Source organism: Cyprinodon tularosa, unplaced genomic scaffold, assembly GCF_016077235.1.
Source record: "Cyprinodon tularosa strain WSP-4 unplaced genomic scaffold, ASM1607723v1 ctg516, whole genome shotgun sequence".
Lineage (NCBI taxonomy): Eukaryota > Metazoa > Chordata > Actinopteri > Cyprinodontiformes > Cyprinodontidae > Cyprinodon > Cyprinodon tularosa.
Window position 1 is genome coordinate 250699 of NW_024039248.1, and position 21614 is coordinate 272312.

The 21614-nt window shown below is 38.9% G+C and overlaps 1 protein-coding gene across 2 annotated transcripts; it reads left to right on the forward strand.

Annotated features, from left to right (window-relative positions):
• Positions 1-481: 481 nt before the first annotated feature.
• Positions 482-18409, forward strand: oclnb (occludin b). Of its 2 annotated transcripts, none has more exons than XM_038303668.1 (9): positions 482-621; positions 2130-2245; positions 4374-5088; positions 6270-6434; positions 9145-9260; positions 12984-13085; positions 15208-15379; positions 17402-17443; positions 17807-18409. In XM_038303668.1, exons 2-9 carry the CDS (start codon positions 2193-2195, stop codon positions 17903-17905), a joined length of 1464 nt encoding a protein of 487 aa, XP_038159596.1. In that variant the 5' UTR covers positions 482-621; positions 2130-2192; the 3' UTR covers positions 17906-18409. The 2 variants fall into 2 exon arrangements, with proteins under 2 accessions (XP_038159596.1, XP_038159599.1); XM_038303671.1 differs by having other exon boundaries at positions 582-706.
• The last annotated feature ends 3205 nt before the right edge of the window (positions 18410-21614 follow it).

A 21614-nucleotide genomic window follows, 5' to 3' on the forward strand; every position in this document is an offset into this window, starting at 1 on the left:
TTTTTCTCAGAATTCTGACTTTAATCTCAGAACTCTGACTTTTTTCTCAGAAATTCTGACTGAATTCTAACAATAAAAATAGCAAGAATTCTGAGAAAAAAGTCAGAATTCTGGCTATTTTTATTGTTAGAATTCAGTCAGAATTTCTGAGAAAAAAGTCAGAGTTCTGAGATTAAAGTCAGAATTCTGAGAAAAAACGTCAGAATTCTGACTTTTTTCCCATACTAAACTGAAATAAAATTTAAAATTAGTTAACTTTTTTTTCCCCCACTGGCCCTAATCCTCTTCCGTAGGGCAGGACATAAAAGAACTGTGTTAAAGTAACTAAATGTGATTAGGTTAATGCCAAATGCATTGTTTTTTTTCAGTGAAGCGCAGCAGGCTTTTCCAGAGACGCGCTTCCTTGAATTGGGGATGAAGGCCTCCGTGGGGAAGAGGAACTGGTTGGTCCTGTGTGACCTGAGGAGGAGATCACATGACGAACACGCACACCTGGGGAGGCCTCCGCCCCCGCCGCTTCTGGGTCCCTGCGCGCGGGGCGTGGATGGATGCGGGCGCGCGCATGTTTGCATCGCTCCTCTTTAACGACGCCGCCGAGTTCAGGAGCAGCAGCATCACAAGGTGAGTCCGCTTTCTTACTCACTCCGAGGATTTCACGGACCAACGTGTTTTATTGGATCACTTTAGCTCAAAAGTTTGGTTTTAGGTGAGTTTTTTTATTTGTATTATTTAGATTACAGCAGAACAGGTGTGCGGATATTCACTCACCTGTCATTTAAACATAGCAGCTCAGAAACGGCGTCCATTTCAGAGACAATGAGCTGAACTTTAACCACAGGATCTATGGAGACATGATCTCATCCTGTCCACCTGCTGGGTTTGTCCTGGTCATTAAAAACCAGTCTGACTGACCTGTGGGCAACATCTAGTTTTGGACTCTGGTCCAAACAGGAGCCGTTTGGTTCCTCTGGGTTCCTGAGCAGCAGCTCCTTCAGCATTGAGGTCAATGTTTGGGAAGGAACCAGGAGGAACCCTCCATCACTGCTGCTTTCAGCTGTCAAAACCCAAAACGAAAAGTTAACAGGGTCCTCCTTGTCCTCGAGGAGCTGGAATTTAAAAACACATAGTTTTAAAGAAGAATATGATGAAAGTATTCACACCCTTTCAATTTATACCTTACAAAGTAAATCTAAAATGTTTAAATCTCTAATTAGATTCTGAAAAACTGGAACATGTTTTTGGATCTTGGCAGCTTTCAGAGCCTGGGGCTGCTGAGTGTGTCTCTGGCAGCTGTGTCCGCCTGGTTCTGGGTGTTCTCTGTCATTCTTCTCTGTGGAGCTTCTTAAGTTCAGGTTCCTTAATTAGCAGAAAGCTTTATTTAGCACCATTTCTGTGGTGATCAGATAGAGGCCCAGCTCACGGAGGCCGATTGTTCCTCTGTTTGCTTTTTTTCTTTCTCTTCCTGGATGGATGTTTAAGATTATTCTCATATTTGAAGATGACTTGTCTGGTAGATGGAGAACTGTGGAGTCTGTTTTAGAATCTGTGTTTTCCTGTTGTCATCTTACTCTGCAGTAGAGACGGCATCCTCCTGATTGATTTGGGAATGTCTGACCTTCTTGGCATGTTTCTGCTTCAACACACCTTAATTACTTAATTAGATCGCTGCAGAACTTCCCAGCATGACAATGCGTTAATCTGACCTTTTAAGGTGTGTGGGATCAGATGCTCCTCTACACATTGCAGTAAACTTAACTAAGACGCTCTTAATGTATATTGCTCTCCAGTGGTTGTGGTCCTTTGGTACCTGCCACCTGTCTGACTGAGGCCCTTCCTCCCTGAATGCATAGATTGGTCGGGCAGGAAGACCTAACCTACATTTCCAAGTAATGGGACAGTGTTTTCTGGAACCCACACAGCAAAGGGTGTGAATACTTATATAGGAACCTGTAGTTTTTAAATTAGCATTTTTCTGTTGATTTATAACAAATATTTTCTTTTAAATAAATCTACAGGTTTTTTTTTTTCTTACTTAATTTGTAAAAGAGTTGGATAACATGTTAATTCTTGGTTTGTGATCTTGAACGTCACTCTGCCTGAATAAGCTTTTCTCCTACATATTTCCTCAGGTCAGGAGGTCTGCTTCCATTTTTTTTTTTCCTTAGAGGTTAGAGAGCCAGCATCACTCCAGGATGCCAAGCCACAGACACAGCCACCCTCTGTACCCGCCCAGTGGGAGCAGGAGGTGAGTGTTGAATTATGTCAGCTGACATCTATAGGTTGATTGATCAATCAGTGTGTCATAAGTTGACCGGAAACTGATGAGCTCGATGCGCTTTCATTCTCCTATTTAAGAACATGTTGAAAACAGTTTTTTTATCTGAGAAAATTTGACAATTTAGATTGATTCAATCTCAGATATAGAAAATACTTCTGAATTAAGTTGGTAAGTTAAAAAAAACATTTTTAATTAAGCACACAGTTAAGCACCATCATCTCATGACATTTACAGATCCCACAGCCTTTATTGTCATATACAACACTTGTCTCCTTATTTCAGGTTCTAGTCTAACTCTAAACTTTTCATGTTAAGTAAAACCAATATACAGATTTGAAGAACCTCTAATTTCCATAAAACTTTTAACATTTGAATAAAGATAAAGGTCGACTAAAGAGAGGCTTTACTGTGGATGTGAGGATAGTTCTGGGACAGAGGAACCAAGACACCAACCTGCCACTAAATCTGCTTTCTTTAGCATATTAAATATAAGGGGAGAATTAAAACTCTTTCAGTTAAAGGTGTTTCATCCTGTTAAACACTGAAAATGAGCAACAATACAGATAATACTATGAAGCATGTTTTAAAGATAAGAACAGAAGACAGAAATGGTAAAATGCTTAATTTAGAGCGGGTCATCCCTTCCAATTAAAACATTATTCCATGTTATGTTTTGTTTTTGCTCCAAGTGTTCAGGAAATCTTTTCTATCCTGATGGACCTATAAAAAAATAATTTTCTTAGACAACTTTTATTCTCATTTTGTAAACAAAGTGTATGCAAAATGAAATTTTGTTTTGTACACCTTTTGTGACATTTTCGTTCCTTAAATTGCAGCAGTGATTAAATGTAAACAGTGTGGGAGAAAAAATATGACTTAACAACAATAGCAAACCTGATTCAATTTCAATTCAATTCAGTTTATTTATATAGCGCCAAATTCACAACACATGTCATCTCAAGGCACTTTACAGTTCAACCAGATCATACAGTCAAATTGATACAAAGTTTTCTATCTAAGGAAAACCAGTTGATTGCATTGACTCATTGACTCAAATACAATCCCCCACACTAAGCATGCTTGTAGCGACAGTGGAGAGGAAAAACTCCCTTTTAACAGGAAGAAACCTCCAGCAGAACCAGGCTCAGTGTGAGCGGCCATCTGCCGAGGCCGACTGGGGTTCAAGGAGACAAAAGCAGAGATACAAAAAGCAGCTGTAAAAGGCGGCCCCGTCCAGGAAACACGCAGCCAGGCAGACGAGCTCCAAGGCAGCTCCCATGCCAGAGGACGAAGAGAGCACATCCACTCAGTCACGGTCAGAGAAACAGGACCACACTGAAAAACAGGCCGATCTCCAACATCTATAAACAAGGGTGTTGATATGGACTAAAATGATATTTTGCAACTTGTTTTCATATTTCTGCAAACCAGCTGTTGTTTTTCCCTTTTTTTAACTTTAAAATTCGATTTTATCCAAATTCCCACTTTCTTACTATTTGCACAGTATTCTTTGTTGAACATATTAGAATTAAATTCACATATTTAATGCACTTTATCAGTAAACTCATCCGTCCTTCCTGATGCAGGGCCTAATAATGAGGTAACTTTATGCAAATCTGCATAAAGTCTATTAATGTTGGCGTGAGCTGATACACTCAGTTAGTTTCCTGCAGGTTACAGGCTGTTGTGTTGCCATACGGCTCAATGCTGTTTGCTTTAAATCCCATGGCATGCAGATTACCCTCAGCACACATCAACACACCGCCGTCTGCCCTGACAACACGTCCTGTCATGCTGTATGCAAACTCCTACAGTACATAATGTTTAAACAGTACATCCAAAAAATATTTCAAATGATGTCAGGTGATCAGGACCCACAATTCCCTGCTTCTCTATGGTTTGCTTGTTGACAGTGTAAACATTTAGCCATTTGATTGTTGCTCTTGAGTGTTAGATATGGTTTGTTTTTGGTGAAACATTTACTGTAAAGCCTCTCCGCCGGTATGAGGCTTCCGGTTCGGCCTCATTGGTTGAATCTGACTTTTTCTGACATTCAGATATTGACTATAGCCCGTCTGCTCTCCTTTGTTGACAGCAAACATCGGCACAGCGAATTCATGTCCAATCCGGCCTTCTCCAACTATCAGGGAGACAAGATGCTTCACTTCTATCGCTGGACTTCCCCACCAGGTGTAATGAAGATACTTTGCATCATCATCGTCATCCTGTGTGTGGCCATCTTTGCCTGTGTGGCCTCCACCCTGGCTTGGGACTATGACATGGGCATCATGGGAGGTGGAGTTGGAACCGGCATGATCCCGGGTATAGGCGGAGGGAGCTACGGTTACGGTGGCGGATCCAGTGGCGCCTTCGGTGGCGCCAGCTACAGCGGCGGTTACGGCAACTCATACGCCGGTTCCGGTCTGGGCGGCTCTGGCTCAGGCTACGGCTATGGTTACGGTGGAACACAAATCGATCCCAAGTCTGGCAAAGGCTTCATCATCGCCATCGCTGCCATTACCTTCATAGCCATGTTGATCATATTTATTCTGGTGATATCAAGGCAAAATGCCTCGCGTTCCTCAAAGTTCTACTTGGCCTCCATCATCATATGCGCCATTTTAGCCTTTCTGATGCTCATTTCCACCATCGTCTACCTGGTGTCTGTGAACCCAACAGCACAGTCCTCAGGATCTGTGATGTACAACCAGGTGCTCCAGTTATGTGCACAATACCAGACGCAAACCCAGGCCCAGGGCATCTTCATCAACCAGTACCTTTACCATTACTGCGTGGTGGAGCCCCAAGAGGTGAGATACGCCCAATTCTGTTGCTTTTATCTCTGCTTTTTTTTTATGAGTGGAAACTTCATGGTGTCCAAGTGCTTTACAGTAGCAGCCATTCAAAATGACCCTTCCCAGTCAAACGTGAGCCGAATCTGCTCCAACTTCCAGCCACTTGCCTTCTCCTGGGCTTGCATGTTTTTTTCACTCTGACTTACAGGGTCTGATCAGGAGATGACGCTTCTCTTTAGATCTTAATATCATCAAATCATGATAGAAAGAATATTTTAGTACAAATATTGATGCTTAAAAATTAATTGTAGGGCACCAGCGAGGGACTCATCTTGGAAAGTGGGGAAATTTTGAATGGCTACTACTGTATATTTCGGAAAAGAATCAGTGTCATACATTCAGTACCTGCTGCTAACAACAATACTAGTTTCATAAATACTTATACAAATAATAATGAACAAAGGTTCAATGATTCTGTTTAATAATTGCATGAAATCTGAGGTCAAAGGACTTCCTGCCTTCCTGAATAAAAGACTTTCTTGTCAGTTTCCAAGCCTTTGATATTTATGAAACCTTATAGTTCAGTCAAATCATTTTTTTTAATTGCTAGTAGTTACAAGTTGCAAGTGTGGTTTTTGCTTTGTTGTGCAGCCTCTTAGTTTCTTCAGTTGAAAAGTCAGTTAATGGATTCTGTGGTTTGTTTTTAAAGTCAGTTAAAAACATCTAAAACATTTTTAATGCATTGTTGTCCCTCGCAAAGCCCTTCTATTGCTTGTCCTAAATGCACCTCAATGATTAACTTTGACTTTCCTTTGACAATTTACCATGATCCCAGTAGCACAGGTGAGTTTGCTGATCAGTTCAACAGATGACGGCCTTGTTGCCCTCATCCATTTTATGTTAAGTTTGTCTAACTGCAACTGTTAATGGAAAAGAAAACACAAAAGATTGCCTTTAACATCTTAGTACTGTAAATTTGCTGTTCCTTGGATGTGGACATCTATTTCAGGTGAAGACATCCAAGCTAAATGAAAGGTTCTTTCAATCTGTAAAGATTGTCTTGATAATTTTGCAAAGCATAGTGAGAAATCTGAGCCTTCAGTCCGACACTGTTCTCCTGCACCGCGGTGGGTTTTACTACGCCTGTGGACAGATGTAATTTCAGCTCCCTAATAGTCTGACCTTTTGTCCTGCAGGCGATAGCGATTGTCTTGGGCTTCCTGGTGGTTGTTGGCCTCATCATCGTACTGGTGTTTGCTGTCAAGACTCGCAAACTGATCCAGCGATGGGGCGAGGACCGGATTCTCTGGGAGGAGGTGAAGGTTCTGAACCCCGGGCTCAGGAACAGTGTGGGGGAGTGGGTGAGTTGTTTCCCTGAAATGTTTTCTGCACACTTAGCTTATTTTTCAACCTCTTAAAGAAAACGTATAAAAATATTATTATTTGTAATTGCAACTATTGGTTTGGTTCTTTGTGTGTTGACTTTTCTGCACTGATGTCTGTGTGGCTCTTAAACAAAGATGAGGGTTAATGGTCACCGATAGTGCTTCAAAGATGAAAATAATCTGTGCATCATCGTCTGAGCACAGTTTTATTGGTAAATAAAAAAATCCTTGTTAGTCTCAGAAGACATCTGCCTTTTGACTTGCTGCCTATCAAGAACGATCCAGGAATGACTAGTAAAACATCGGCTGCACTGGAACTAAGGCCTACCTGATGACTTTAAGTAGTAAAAGCCTGCAGAGGTTCTGGTTAGTAATAATAGAAAGGTCTGAGAAGCTTAACGACATGGTTTGAGTCGGTGGCATAGAGATGAAGATAAATCAGGAGGCCCATGCTAAGAAAAGCAATATCCAAAAAGATTCAAGGAGCTCGAAGAGTCTTAGTGACGCGCTTGGAGCAGCAGAAGCAGCCGATTTACATGCTATGGATGACGAGCGTCAAGGTGCATCAGTAGGTCCTGCAGCCCGTTTAGAGCAGCCGAAGCAGCTCCTCAAGTGCTTTTGAGCATCTGAGGCACGTGACATGCTTCACAAGCAGCAGAGCCACATCAACCAATCAGAGAAGCTGATCTGGGAGCTGGCAGGGAGACGGATACAGCACTGCTGATGCAGAGCGCTATGATCACTCCTCTGAAACAGTTTATTAACGCCTAAATTAACTTAAAATGTGGAAACCTTTATGTTAGCTTTTATTATTCTGGTGCCTGCAGTTTGTAGCACATACCTGGAAAAACGCTAACATCTACTTTCAGCCGCCACCAACAGTAGGCGAAACCCCCAAAATGTGACCACTGTAGGTACCGGATCTGCTCGGGGTCCCAACCCTTCTTATGACATCATCATGTGGCAACTCCACTCGGACAAACTGTATAGAACCCATTTCTTAAGGATCAAATCTCTTTCGATTTCTCAGCATATTATTATCTATCTTTGCTATTTTTAAATTTCATTGGCGATCTAAAGTAGCCAAAAATAGAAAACAATAATTGTCATTCGTGAAGGAAAGTGCTGAGTTCTAAGACAGACTGAAATTTTTCATTTAACAAGGTGACACAAAAAGTCTCAGTCTATTTTTTCTTTTTTTGAGATCTGAGGGCAGAGGAGGACCAATGGAACATCCTAAAGAATGACTTTCATAGAGTTTTTAGACAAAAAAAAACTGTTTTTCTACTTGTAGAAAACGAACGGTTATTGTTGACACGGATTTAAAGCTAGTGCTAGCTTAATATGGCTAACTGACTAAACAGGATAACCTGTTAGCTACTGAACAGCTAGCCACAGGGCCACACAGCTCTCCCCCTCTATACCAATGTCTTGCAGTTATTTTGTTCTCCAAAAACAGATTTTTTTTCGGTTTTGTTATCGATCAGGTAAAACTTCATTGGTTATTAGACACGTTAACGGACGCTACATGATGTTATTATCATTGTCTGGGCAACCACCATGTTCTACATCAGGTGGCAACGTTCAGCCAATCATGTAGCGTAACGCCACTGGCATGAAGCAGGACCCAGCAGATCTGGTACCTATACCGAACCTGAGGCAACTGCTGCTGGCCATTAAACACAGGAGCAGCAGAAGCATAAGACGCATCTGGACACCCTTTACTGGACGTCTGACTTAATGTACCGGTAGACAAGCATCAGAAATGAAGCCACACATTCTTCTTTGCTGCTCAAAGCGCGTGCGGTCCGAACGCAGCATTAGATTAGATAACATCTCAGAAAGTTCAAGATTTAAATCACACCTTACAGTTCTCTAGAGGACTCATAATGAGTCATGATTGGTGTTACGTTAATTCATTTCAATTAATTCATGTATGTTGCATTATAGAACATCCTGTTCATAGATATGACGATACATCAGTTTCCGGCTCCAAGCCGATAAAACGATTAAGAATTTTCACCCAGAGAAGAAAGTTTGAAAAAGTGAATTGTTCTGGCAGAAGCTACGCACATCAATCCAAGCTGTTTTTGAGCGTGAGTGATGAGCTGTGAGATAAGGCTGGATGGTTTCATTTGCAGTTTCTGGGTGTGGCCTTTTAGGACAATCTTGGTTTCAGGATGTTGCCCTGAAACTCGGCAGAGTTAGAATCAGCTTTAATGCAAAGTGTGAGTCCAACAAAGAGGAATTGTGAAAATTAAAGAGTCACTACTACAGAACAGGTTTCAGATTGAGCAAAAACAGATTAATTTTAAGTCTGTAAAGTCCACCGGCAGAACATTTGATGGTGAAAGAGAGTGAAAGACAACACTTTTAGGTTTCCTGTTGACAGTAGAAGCGGCATCCGTGGCATTCGGATACGCAGGAAAGGGTGGAAGAGCCGGTTTGACCTGTTGAATGGCTCGTTTACCCATAGATAACAATAACAAGTAATCTTGGAATAAACAAGAACGCATAAAGAGAAGGAAGATCTTTTATAAAGCAGACTTCTCCCGGAATGTCAGAAAAGTATAACTTTAGTTCTTCCCAAAATGATCACAAACACAAGAGGAATACTTGATGAAATTCATTTCATGAGTTTAATGTTCTGATTAAAATGGGCAGTAAGTCATTTTTCTCACCTCAGGTGACGAATGTGTCGGGTCACCCGGAGGTGTTGGATAATGACCCGAATGACAGAGTCGGGGGTTCAAGAGATTATCTGGACAAACTGGAGTACAACAAGCCGCTCTACCTACCAGGGTAAGCCGGGAATCCATAAACACTTCCTTCCAGGGAAAACACAGCTTTTTACTCTCTCTGCCATACAACGGAGTATTAGGGCCAGGCTAGAGATTTTATTTTATTTTTTTTAATACGCTGAATAAAGTCATAACATTATGAGAATAATGTAAGATTATAAAGTCATAATAGTATGAGAATAAAGTCGCAACATTATAAGAATAATATCGTAACTTTATAAAGTCGTAAAATTATGAGAATAAAGTCATAATAGAATGGGAATAAAGTTGTTATATTACAAGAATAATATAACATTATAAAGTCGTAAATTTACGAGACTAAAGTCATTAAATTTTGAGGATAAAGTTGAAAAACTAAAAGAACACATAGCCTTTTAGCCGATCGCTACTAGATCACTTTTTCTTCTGGATCCATTTGGTTCTTTCTTCCATACAGATATAGTCGTTTTGCACAATCATTTCAAAGTTCGATTACTGATAATAATTTGATGCTGTTGCGCTAAATTACGTAATATTTCCTTTGTTGTGAAACCGATACTAAAGTATAAGTTCACAAGATGCTCAGCATTCCTTATTTTATAGAAGGCAGTGCTTAGAGTTGTCATAAAATACAACTTTATTCCCTAAAATTAGGACATTATTTTCATAATGTTCAGGCACTTTGCAACAAGGCGAGCAAACCAAGCAATAGCCTAGGGCCCCGAGCTGCCTGGGGGCCCCTAGACAATGGCTGACCTGGTTATTATCTGCATCTATTGACTTAACAGCATGAGCGCCAATGTTCCCTCAAAGCTGTGTGCTTGCGCAATTGCTCACTGCTCACGGGTTCTCAGCACACAATAAAATCTATGTAGCGAATAAAATAAAATCCTAAATGAACTGTAAATTAATTAGACAAATACATTTTTTTTCCCCGTTTAATTTTGAATCCATGTATCAATAGTTTTACAACCTGAAATCAACGATGAATTTACGGGAAACAACAGTCGTCCCAACTAAATTTTGTTGCATAATACGGAGAAACGGAGCCCAGGTTTTGCTTGCCATGCCAAATTAAATATAGTAATAATAAAACTGAAAAGGGATGCATTCATCTTTATTTTATTTTGTTTGGATGTTCATAGCATCACAGCCTGCTGGATGCTGGACTTTTATTGATCAAACTGAATTTAATCAGAATCAGAATCAGACATACTTTATTAATCCCAGAGAGAAATTAACTACTCTGGCGTATGATCTAGCTACTTTTGAAAGCCAGTTTTATCAATCAGTTTTACAATAAAGAACAATACTTTTAAGAGTTGGATTTTGATGAATATGTTTAATAGAACGCAGAGATGGGAAGTAAGTGAGTACAGTAACGAAGTACAAATACTTCGTTACTGTACTCAAGTAGATTTTTCTGATATTTTTACTTTACTACTTATTTTTATGGCGACTTTTTACCTCTACTCCTTACATTTTTACACAAATATCTGTACTTTCTACTCCTTACATTTTTAAAAATTGGTTCATTACTTTAGTTTTGAATCATTTCAATTACCGTTAGTTACCGTTATTATTTTTCACGTCATCAATACCAAATTCAATCTAATTGGATGGGAATCTACGTTGCATTTGATGCACCACTACAAGATGAATCGACAGATTCGGCGGTATTCATTGGCGGCAAATCATTGCAGCTTGGTGGCGGTGGCGTTAGCATAGTAGCATGGACGACGAGATGATTGAAAATGAACACAACGGAGATCTAGTCCTATTGGCAGACATCCATTTAAAATGTAGGCAACGGCATGAAAAAAGTGGTTTCTACTTTTACTTTTATACTTTAAGTAAATTTACAAGCCTGTACTTTGTTGCCTTTACTTGAGTAAAGAAGTTTAATCAGTACTTCCACTTTTACCAGAGTATTTTTTAACACAAGTATCTGTATTTTTACTCAAGTACGGAAAGTGAGTACTTTTGCCATCTCTGATAGAACGTCGGTGTCCTTTATAAAAAGTTCAGCATTGTCCTTATTCAGCGCATCAAAGATTGCTACAGGTGCATATAAAAATAATCCCACAGGAAAGAGATTATATGGCGGCCCAAATAATTTAGCAGAATAGGCTTCCAGAACAATCAAACTCACAGGTGTGCAACAGCCGTGCTGTCAAACAAGCACCTTAATATGCACCCGTTTACGGGGCAGCACTGTTCGCCATGAAAATGTTTTTTTCTTTTTTTTATTCAATCAATCAATTTCTTTATTTTCAACTACAATTTGCATTGTAATTGAGATGTCAGTTTCAATTTAGCTAAATTGATTTACATAATGAAGCAAAATCATAATCAGGAGTCAATCAGCACATTCTCAGATAAGGAGGCTGAAGCACTTAGATGATCCAAAGCAGAGCTCACAGTTTTTGGATATTTGTGCTTTTTAACATTTACAGCATCCTGTGCCGATTGTGATGTGAAAAAAGATTGAATGAAAAGATAACATTCTACTGACATTTCATAAGATTTTTATTTATTTATGTATATTAATCATTACGTGAATATATTGTTATAGTACACTAAAAAATAGCATAGTTAAAGATTTTAATTAATTTATATACTGTATTGAAAGCTTCAGCACACATTTCTTTTTTTTTTTCTTCTTTTATTTGCACTTCTTATTGAAAATATTTTTTCCCATACAAGAATACATACCGATTTTACAGTTTTGTTTGTTTTTTTCTTTCCAAACACAACATCCAACAGAATCTGCGCATATATTCTATACATGTATTGAACTGTAAGCAAACTACTTACAGTCTGTAACTCTATAAGGGTACCCAAACCCACACTATTATCAAACAAAGTCTGATCTCCATGGTGAAATAAAACCTTGCCAATTTTCCCGATAATTTTAAAATTTTCCAGATTCAAATCTGATGGACAAAGTCAGCCTTTCCATAATATAAATATTAGGTATTACTTCAACCCAATTTTCCCTTTTAGGAGCTTCTGCCTTCAGCCATTTCCTAGTAATGGCTTTCTTCAGCACACATTTCTGTGTGCAAAATGTGAATCTTTTAAAGTCAACAAAAAGTTATGCCTCAAAGGTGTAACGTCTCATTTGCTTAAGAACAGGAAGAGCAGGATCCCTGCTCTGGCCAGAGGAGGACTCTTACACACACGTCTCTTGAACAACAAGTTGTTTTGTTTACTTCCTTTAAGTCGAGAAAATCACCTAAATTAAAAGTAAACTAATGAACATTGCTGCTGTAATCTCTTTATAAGCCATGCAACACGCTATGATCACAGGTGTGTGGGTGTGGGAGCGGGTGTGTGTGTATTCTCAGACACAGGAAAAATTAGAGGGAACATTGGTGAGCGGTCATTTGAATTAAGTGATTGTCATGGCAGAAAAGTACAAATACACCATTATCAGAATAATCTTAAGAGGGCATGACCCTTCAAGTGAATTTTGCTTGGGGCCCCCAAATTCCTTTAACCGGCCCTGATAACGTTATCACTTTATTCTCATAATTTTAGTACTTTATTCTTGTAATGTTGCAACTTTATTCTGATAATGTTGTGACTTTATTCACGTAATAAAACATATCCAGCCCTGTCATACTGCCAGATATGTCCTCTGCAGTGAAAAAACACCACTGAGTTTGTTGCAGCATCACAGAGAAAAACGTATGCGGCATGGCTTCTTGTACGACATAAAAACCATCCCTTCTGTTTACAGAGACTCCGACATAAGCAGCTACGTGGGAGGCCCCAAGCCCAAGATGGAGTATGATGCCGGCTTTGAGTCTGGGGATGATTTGGAGGAAGAGGATTTCAGTGTGTGAGTAAACCTGTTGGCTTCCCTCTATCTGATGTGTTAAACGGATCCTCCTCTTCCCTGGAGGCCAGAGCAATAAATGAATGTTGGTCGGACCCAGCTGAGCCATTCCGGGTCACATCATCAGAGACAGTTTAACACTTTTGTCGGGTTCATGAATAGGCTTTTTCTTAAGAAGAACTGAAATACAGACTTATCAATACAATTCCTGCAGGAAGGAGAGACAGTTGAACCCCAGACTCAAACATACTGTCTCCCACTGGACCTCCTCTGCAGAGCATTTTATTAACAGAACATGACGCATGGTTACAAACAGAGTATTGTTCTGACAGAACAATTGATCAGTTCATGAAGACAGAATGCTCCATCAGAATGACAAGGCAGGATTTTCTCCTGACTGAATCATGAGACAGGAGTGGAGCATCCCCTTGCACAAATGTTTCATAAGCACACATTAATTTTATAATCATGATTGAATAAACCCAACAACTTAAGACCGAAATAAAATCAAATTCATGTAATTTCTACAAACATTTTAAGCTTATTAAATCTATCAGGGAAGTGAGCAGTGAATCAGCTTTTCCTTAATTTGCTGAGCGCCCTGTCACACCATGTCGATTTATCCAGCCTATGCCTGACGTCCCAGAATCTCCTAAAACGCTGACATGCGCTGAACTTTCTATGTATTTTTTTCAATTCATAACGAGTTCAGAACTTATGTCCAACGCTAACTTATGCATAAAGTACTGCAGCGTAAAGCATCAGTTAAAGCTGCTCCCCCGCTTGCCAGCATAAAAAGATTTCTTTGATCGTGGTATTAGCCTAGCTGCTGTCTACTGCCCTCCCCCCCCAAAAAAAGAATAAATAAAAACGAAAAAAATAAGGTTTTTGGTGGCAGCAGATTGAGCGTCATGTCTGCTAGGAAGTGTGTTGGTGGTGGGCGTGAACGCAGGGAGGATCCATCACTCACCTTCTGGCTCACCCTATGATGGGGATGAAGTCTGGAGCAGAACTGACGGTTTCCTCCTGTTAACCCCCTTTATACCAAAACGCTGCCAATACGCCATTATACAGTAGCTGGAAGTTAGAAACGCGTTCAGAGCTCGTCTGGAACATCAGATACGTTGATATGAGTTGGAGAGAAGTTCTGGATAAGATCCACAGAACTTATGCACAAGTTACTCAGAGGTTTAGGATAAGCTAGACACCACGACTGATGAGGAACTGACACTGAACGTATGTCAACGATCAGATAACTGACCTGGAACTTATGGCCCATGTATGAACGTACGCTGGCATACGTTGGGACGTACTCGCCGGATGTCGACGTGTTTCAGTGTAGTTCATTGTGTTTCAGCGTGCTCATAACTGATACGAAAGGTATGCTAGCGTTTTGTCAGATTGTTTTATACGTCAGGCCTACGCTGGTCTAAACCGTCAAGGTGTGACAGGAGCATAAGGGAAATTTCTCACTGTGTAATGAGGTAATCACAATTTTGTGAGTGTTATCAAAACTTCAACTGATCCCACATTCTGGAAGAAGCTAAAACTTGTGAGATCTTTGGAATATGATGGGAGTTATATAACATTAGGTTCTCTCTGATGTGTATTTTAACACCAGTTTATTATCATTTTTGTGCCTTTATTCTGCTCACTGCCCCCTACTCTGTGGAAACCTTTACTTGAGAGGAACTCTTAAACATGTCAGACCTCTCCAGGCATTTTTTTATCTCTTTTCTTTTTTTTATTTGCACCAACATCACTGATGTCTTGGGTGATGGCCCAGCAGCACTCTGTGGGATTTCCAGGTAGCAGGCTGAGATAAAAGGGCAGCTGTTCTCCTGCAGCTTCAGTTACCAGGACTCTGTATACTGTGGCCTTTAATCCACCTACCTAATAATGACTTCGCTTTGGCTGCAAAAAACAGAGAATTTGCTACTTCTGAACTTCGAAAACAAGAACGTCAGAAAATCTATGACCTAGGCTAAAAACTTTCTTGTAAACTAGCTGTAAGGACATCCTGTTGCTTGGCTTAAGTAAATCAGTCCAACGTTCTGCAATTGACAGATTATTTCTTTAGAAATCATGTAAAACTCTTCAAAGCTGATTTTTCTGTGATTTACAGTCTGTTTCCAGCCATTATGGATGAACACGAGCGTCTAAGCTACAAAAAGGAGTTTGACCGGGACCACGTTGAGTACAAGGGCCTCCAAGCTGAGCTGGAAGGGATAAACCAGGATCTGGCCGACCTGCAAGGAGACCTGGACAGACACCCCGAGGGGAGCCCCCAGTACCTGGTGAGAGGGGACCCTTTTTATGCCTACTTGGTCTTCTTGTGATTATTAAACAATATAGTCATAAAAACTGTAAATCCAGACTTTTTCAAAAGATTAGTCTTGTTGAAAAATGTGTTTGTTTTTATAAATTAAATCTGTAAAACAGATTAATTACAGAAATTCTGAAGTTTTCAATACTTGATTTCTCTAAATTCTGATGATATTTTGTTTACTGCTAGTAAATACATTTCAGATTAGAGGTTCACATCTAAAGCAAAGGTCTGCAGCTTTTGCCTTTCAAAAAACATTTTCTACCCTAAACTCAATTCAAATAAACTTATTCACTGAGGTGCATGAACTTGTTTTTAAAATGACAGCATATAATCTTTAGAAAAGAGGATTGGGGCCACTTGGAGAAAAAAAAAAAAAAGAAGTTAACAATTGTTTTTATTTCATATTAATTTAATATGGGGAAAAAGTTAGAATTCTGACTTTAATGTCCTGGAATAATTAAAAATTTAATGTAAGAATTTTGACTTTAAGCTTATGGATAATTAGGAGAAGCCAATTAACTTAAAAGTCATGTTTTTGGACTGTGGGAGGAAGCCGGAGTACCCGGAGAGAACCCATATAAACATGGGTACTCTCCCATGCAGAAAGACCCAGGCCGGGAATCTAACCTGGAACCTTCTTGCTGCAAGGCAACAGTGCTCCCCACTACTTCACTGTGCAGCTTATATTAAACTCAAATACCATAAAAAATCCTTTAACTTTTTACATTTCCTCTTTCGTATATATTTGATAAATTTCAGCCTTAAATTGTTTTTAAAAATTCTGTAAAATTATTCCAGGAAACCAACTAAAAATAAACAAAAACTGCTTTGGGACTATTACCTTTATTTAGTTGGTTCTTTATTATTCTGAGCAACATTTACTTAGAGCCTTTGTTCTGCTAGTTGTCACTTCAATAACCACTATTTTAAGGTAAAATCACTTTTCAAATAGAGCCTTGACCAACAGAGGCAGCCGTAACACTGGCAGAGTGGGGTTCATGGGGTGACCAGGCAGGGACCAATGGGCCCTGCAGGGTGGCCCAGAACTAATACGCACCCAAACCAGTTCAAGACCAATCTACACTTATATCTGAGTTTTTATTTACATTCAGAACCACTGCTTAAACCATTTAATATTAATATTCTGTAGGATCACAAAGGAGTTAGTTAGAAAGTTAATTTATACACCATAAATTGAAGAATATGTATCTAGATTTATTAGCAAGGGCTTCACAATAATTGGTAAGACAAAATCAGTTCTAAAAAGATCATAATTTTCTATTTGTCATATTTGAATGTTTGCATATTTCCATGAGAAATTACTGTACTTTTCTCAATTAATGATAAAAATACTGATAATTAATATGCTGAATTGGTAGGGACATTCCCCTTGATGGTATCACTGCTGCCACCTTCTGGTCTGGAAGGGAACCGCTTGTTCTGGAAGGGGACTTACCTGCATGCATATGAAAACAAGCAATCGCCTGCTAGGGGTGGCCGATGATTGGCCACCTCTAAGCTCCACCCCTGAGCACACTGACATTGCCAACCATAAAACCACAAATATCACAGCACAATCTAAATGCATCATGGCATATAAAATATTTAATAAAAATAACACAGTGTGGCTTGAGACACACCGTAAGAGTTAATTAAACATACTGGTATGTTTGCTCCAAAGAGCCCCTTGTTGTTCAGGAACTGGGAGCTGCAGACTCCTGCATCAGACCAATACATAAACATTTTAAAGAATGAAATCTGAACTTAATAAAAAATAAGTTTAAAGCTTCATGTTTTCAAAAGATGCTTTGAATGTGATGGACAAACCTCACTGGATCTGGACCTCACTGGTTTCTGTTTTACACTCAAGACTTTCTTTGATTCAGTAGTACTGAAACTGTTGGCTGCTTTGTTTTAGCACAAAGTTGAGTCAGCCTTATATAATATGTTTCTACATTGTGGGACTGATGACGACTCTGTCTAATTTCAGGATGCCCTGAATGAATACACACAACTTAAAAACTTCAAGAAGGTAAGACAAACCCTGATTATATATAAAGCAGAAATCACCTCTGAATCTGTAAATAACTTTGTAAAATACTACAGTTTGCCTAATTTCTACAATTTTGCGTCTTTAACTGGTCTCCTTCACTCCACCCAGTCCATCTTTCCAAATCTGTTCATTCAGTGGAAGAAAATAAGAGCCTAGAAAATAGTCAGTTTGAAAATCATTTAAAAAAATAATACCAACAGTGAGGTTGCAAATAGACGAAAACTCCTTGAATCAGAGTAGAAGTAGCTATTTGAAGCTATGTTTCAGTTTATAATTTGGTTTTGTCTCAAACATGTCGATCGACATTCAACTAATATTTAAACTGTGTTCTTCTCTTTTCAGTCCCCAGATTACCAGGTGAAGAAGAGGAGGTGTAAATATCTGAAATCCAAACTGTCGCACATCAAGACCAAGATCAGTGAATACGACCGCCGCCCCTAAACCTTCTACGGATTTGTTTTTATTTTATTAATACTTGTATAAAGGATTCCTTATCCAGGTCAGACGCTGTTGGTCCCGACCAGGGGGACTAAGCGGTGGATAGTTTTGTATTTTTGCATGAAGATTTTGTTTCTAAGTGCAACTGCTGTGTATACATTTTTTTTGTATTTAGCTTTTAATCTGAATTAACACATTGAAATATTTTATTGATTGTAATTCAATCTTCCTCCTTGTATCCTATGTTAAAAGCAGGCCTCACTGTTTGCTGTATGACGCAAACCTTTGGGGCGTGAGCCTGTTTGTTTTCATTCAGTATCGTGTCGTCTTTAGTTTTGAAGACGAGACGGAGTCTTTTGATTTTTCTTTTTTACAGTATTTTCTTTAGATGGTGAAGCAGAAACCTTTTGAAACAACAAGGACTTAAGTGAAACATGGTTAATAATGAGTTATCTCTGTGCTATCCAATGTTTTTCCTCCTGTAATAAATGTAATTAAACACCAAGACCTACCAGAGAATCTTTACTTCACCATTTGAACATTTCTTCGTGCTAGTTTGAGCTGCTGAGTTTATCCCAGTGTGGTTTCACCTGGTATAATGGCCTCCTCCAATTAAAATCTTCTCAATGCAGCTCAAATCCTTTTTTTTATTTATTAAACAGTTAATTAACAACCAAATTAATACTTTAAAGATGTATAAAATGTAAAACTGCGACAGGCTGTAACTCATTCAACCTGTGGGTCATATTAGGTTTATACTTAAAGAAACAACATTTGTGAATGTTTAGCTTGAATGATCAAGTTATTTTATAGGATTATTTATAAATAAGATTGATTCCCTCCGATTTCCTCCTCAATTTCAGATATGATTAACATATCCCTGTTTTTAAGCAGATGCAATTAAACTTTGGCTTAAGAAACCTTCTTAAACTTCTCTAAATCTTCCTCATTTAGGGAGGTGCTAGGGTCAATTCTCTTCACTATACAGTATATATGCCACCAGTTGGTAGAATTATTAGACAGCATGGGATTAATTTTCACTGTTATGCTGATGATACTCGGCTATATCTGTCTATAAATCCAGATGAAGCTAACCCATTACATAGATTACAGGCATGTCTGTAGACTAAAAAATCTGGATGACTCTTTCTGCTCCTGAATTCAGACAAAACAGAAGTTATAGTCTTTGGACCAGAGTCTTTGTAAAAGAAGCTGATTAGTCAGTCACTTTATTTGGATGGGATTAAATTGATCTCAGATAATAAAGTAAAAATCTTGGTGTTATTTTTGATCAGGACCTGTCATTTAAATCCCATATCAAAGAGGTTTCTCGAATTTTCTTCTTTTATCTGAGGAATTTGGCAATAATTAGAAATCTGTCCAGGGGTGATGCTGAGAAACTAGTCCATGCATTTGTTACTTCAAGGTTGGACTATTGTAATTCTTTACTATCAGGAAGTCCACAAACTGTAGTTAAAAGCCTTCAGCTGATCCAAAATGCTGCAGCCAGAGTTCTGATGAAAGTAAAAAAAGTTCTATCTTGGCTTTCCATCACTGACTTCCTGTTAACCCTGATCTTGTCTTCTGGGTCAAAAGTGACCAGCTACCACATTTACCTGTAGAAAAAATACCTTAAACTATCTTTTCTGAACTTGAAATTTTATGAATTTTCCCCTAACCCATCATTAAAAAGACATATACTTTGTTTTTATTTATGTTTCAATGGGGACTTTACACCACTAGGGTACAAAGATAGTCTTAAAGGTCATTTTTGACCTGTGGATTGTAAAAGCATTTGAACACAAGCAAAAATTGCAAAGGTCATACACAAACTCTCCATCTAACGCCTCGCATCACACAAGCTCCCAAGCAAAATAAAAATAATCTCTGACTTTAAAAAAATGAAATTAGCATTGAGGATATAAAGCTATCCTAAATCAAATCAATTTCTTTACTGTCAACTACAATTTACATTGTAATTGGGATTTCTGTTTCAGTCGAACCGTTCATCACATACATTGGGGTGGGGGGCTGACAGGGCGAACAATTTAGGCCATTCGTGTCGCAGAAGGCTGCGTTCTTATGGCTTCCAAGGGCCCCACCGTGAGGCGGTTCCCTATATTGCTGCCAAAGTAGCCCTTGTCGGTTCCACGCTGAAGTCATGAGTAGATGTCTCACTTTCCAACAGGTTCTGGGAGAGACATTTTCAGGGGCTGTTGAGGAACAAGTTGAAGAAAATGTATCTGAAGAGGAAGATAGGGAGGAACCCAGACGATTCAATTCAGTTCATTTCAATTTATTTTTTATTTCTATAGCACCAATTCACACATCATGTCATTTCAAGGCACTTTCCAGTTCACCAGATCATACAGTCAGAATGATTATTAAAAGTTTTCTATCTAAGGAAAACCAGCTGATTGCATCGACTCATTAACTCAAAGGCAATCCCTCACACCAAGCATGCTTGTAGCGACAGTGGAGAGGAAAAACTCCCTTTTAACAGAAGAAACCTCGAGCAGAACCAGACTCAGTGTGAGCGGCCATCTGCTGAGGCCGACTGGGGTTCAAGGAGACAGAAGCAGACAAACAGAAAGAAGCAGAGAAATGAGAGATAATAGTATGCATTATTTTTAGATGAAGAAGAAGAGGAAAGCCCTCAGAGATAATTTTTTGTCGAAAAATAGCAAAATTGCACAGTCCTCATCAAATTCAGTCAGCAACCAGGAAAGAACAGCAGCATCAAACATCATTAAGATAATTCCAGGGCCAGCATGGTACTCGTGTCCAGGACATTTCATCCACCTTTCTCCTGTTCCTCTCTCCAACCAACAAGAAAAAAATCCTCCTGGAAAATACAAATTTGGAGAGTTTCCGAGAGATCAACCTGACCCGGATGCAAGGGAAGCAAATCAAGAGAAGGATGTTTCTTAGGCAGTAGGGAAAGGCTTTGAGAGAAAGGAGCCTCTGCAGCCATTGTGGAAACTGTTCATGAAGCCGAATATTGTCCCGATCCACAAAAGGTGTGTGCTGCTCATGTGAGACACACTGTCCTACATGAACTAAACAGAGTTGATGCTTAAAACTTCTATAAATCTAGTTTAGCTGTTTTGTTGTGTTCTGAGAAAGTGTATTTTTCTGATTCACTTCCTAAAAAATATAAAAGAATAAACTGTTAACAGAAAAGTTAGTTTTCCTTTTAATATTAATATTTCACATTTAAATAATAGCAATAATAAACCTTTACTATTTAAAAGAAAAGTGTTTGATGGTTTGTTTGTAATTAAAGAAAAGTGTAATACTGTTGGCTGGTGATCATTTTCTGTATTGTGTTACAAAAACATGTTATAAAAAAGTATAAAATTGAGTTACATTTATAAATAATCAGTTGTTTCATCATCGAAAACAGCGTTTATGTTTAAAATTCGAATAATTTTTTTCTTTATATCTGTGCTTCAGTAGGGAGTGTCATTTTTGACCTGTAGGACAAGAGCAATTAACAGAATGTTAAGATTAAACAAGGGTTAAGTCCAGAATAGAATTTAAAATCCTCCTTCTCACATATAAAGCCTTAAATGGCCAAGCTCCATCTGATATCAGAGATCTGATTGTTCCTTATGTTCATAACAGAGCACTTCGCTCTCAAGCTGCAGGTTTACTAGTGGTTCCTAGAATTTTAAAAATAGAATGGGAGGCAGATCTTTTAGTTATCAGG

Bases quoted from the DNA above. Each gene is read 5' to 3' on its own strand.
- oclnb (XM_038303668.1), top strand. From the start codon at position 2,193: ATGCCAAGCCACAGACACAGCCACCCTCTGTACCCGCCCAGTGGGAGC. The intron at 6,435-9,144 runs GTGAGTTGTTTC...TTCTCACCTCAG, and splicing joins GGAACAGTGTGGGGGAGTGG to GTGACGAATGTGTCGGGTCA. The intron at 17,444-17,806 runs GTAAGACAAACC...TTCTCTTTTCAG, and splicing joins AACTTAAAAACTTCAAGAAG to TCCCCAGATTACCAGGTGAA.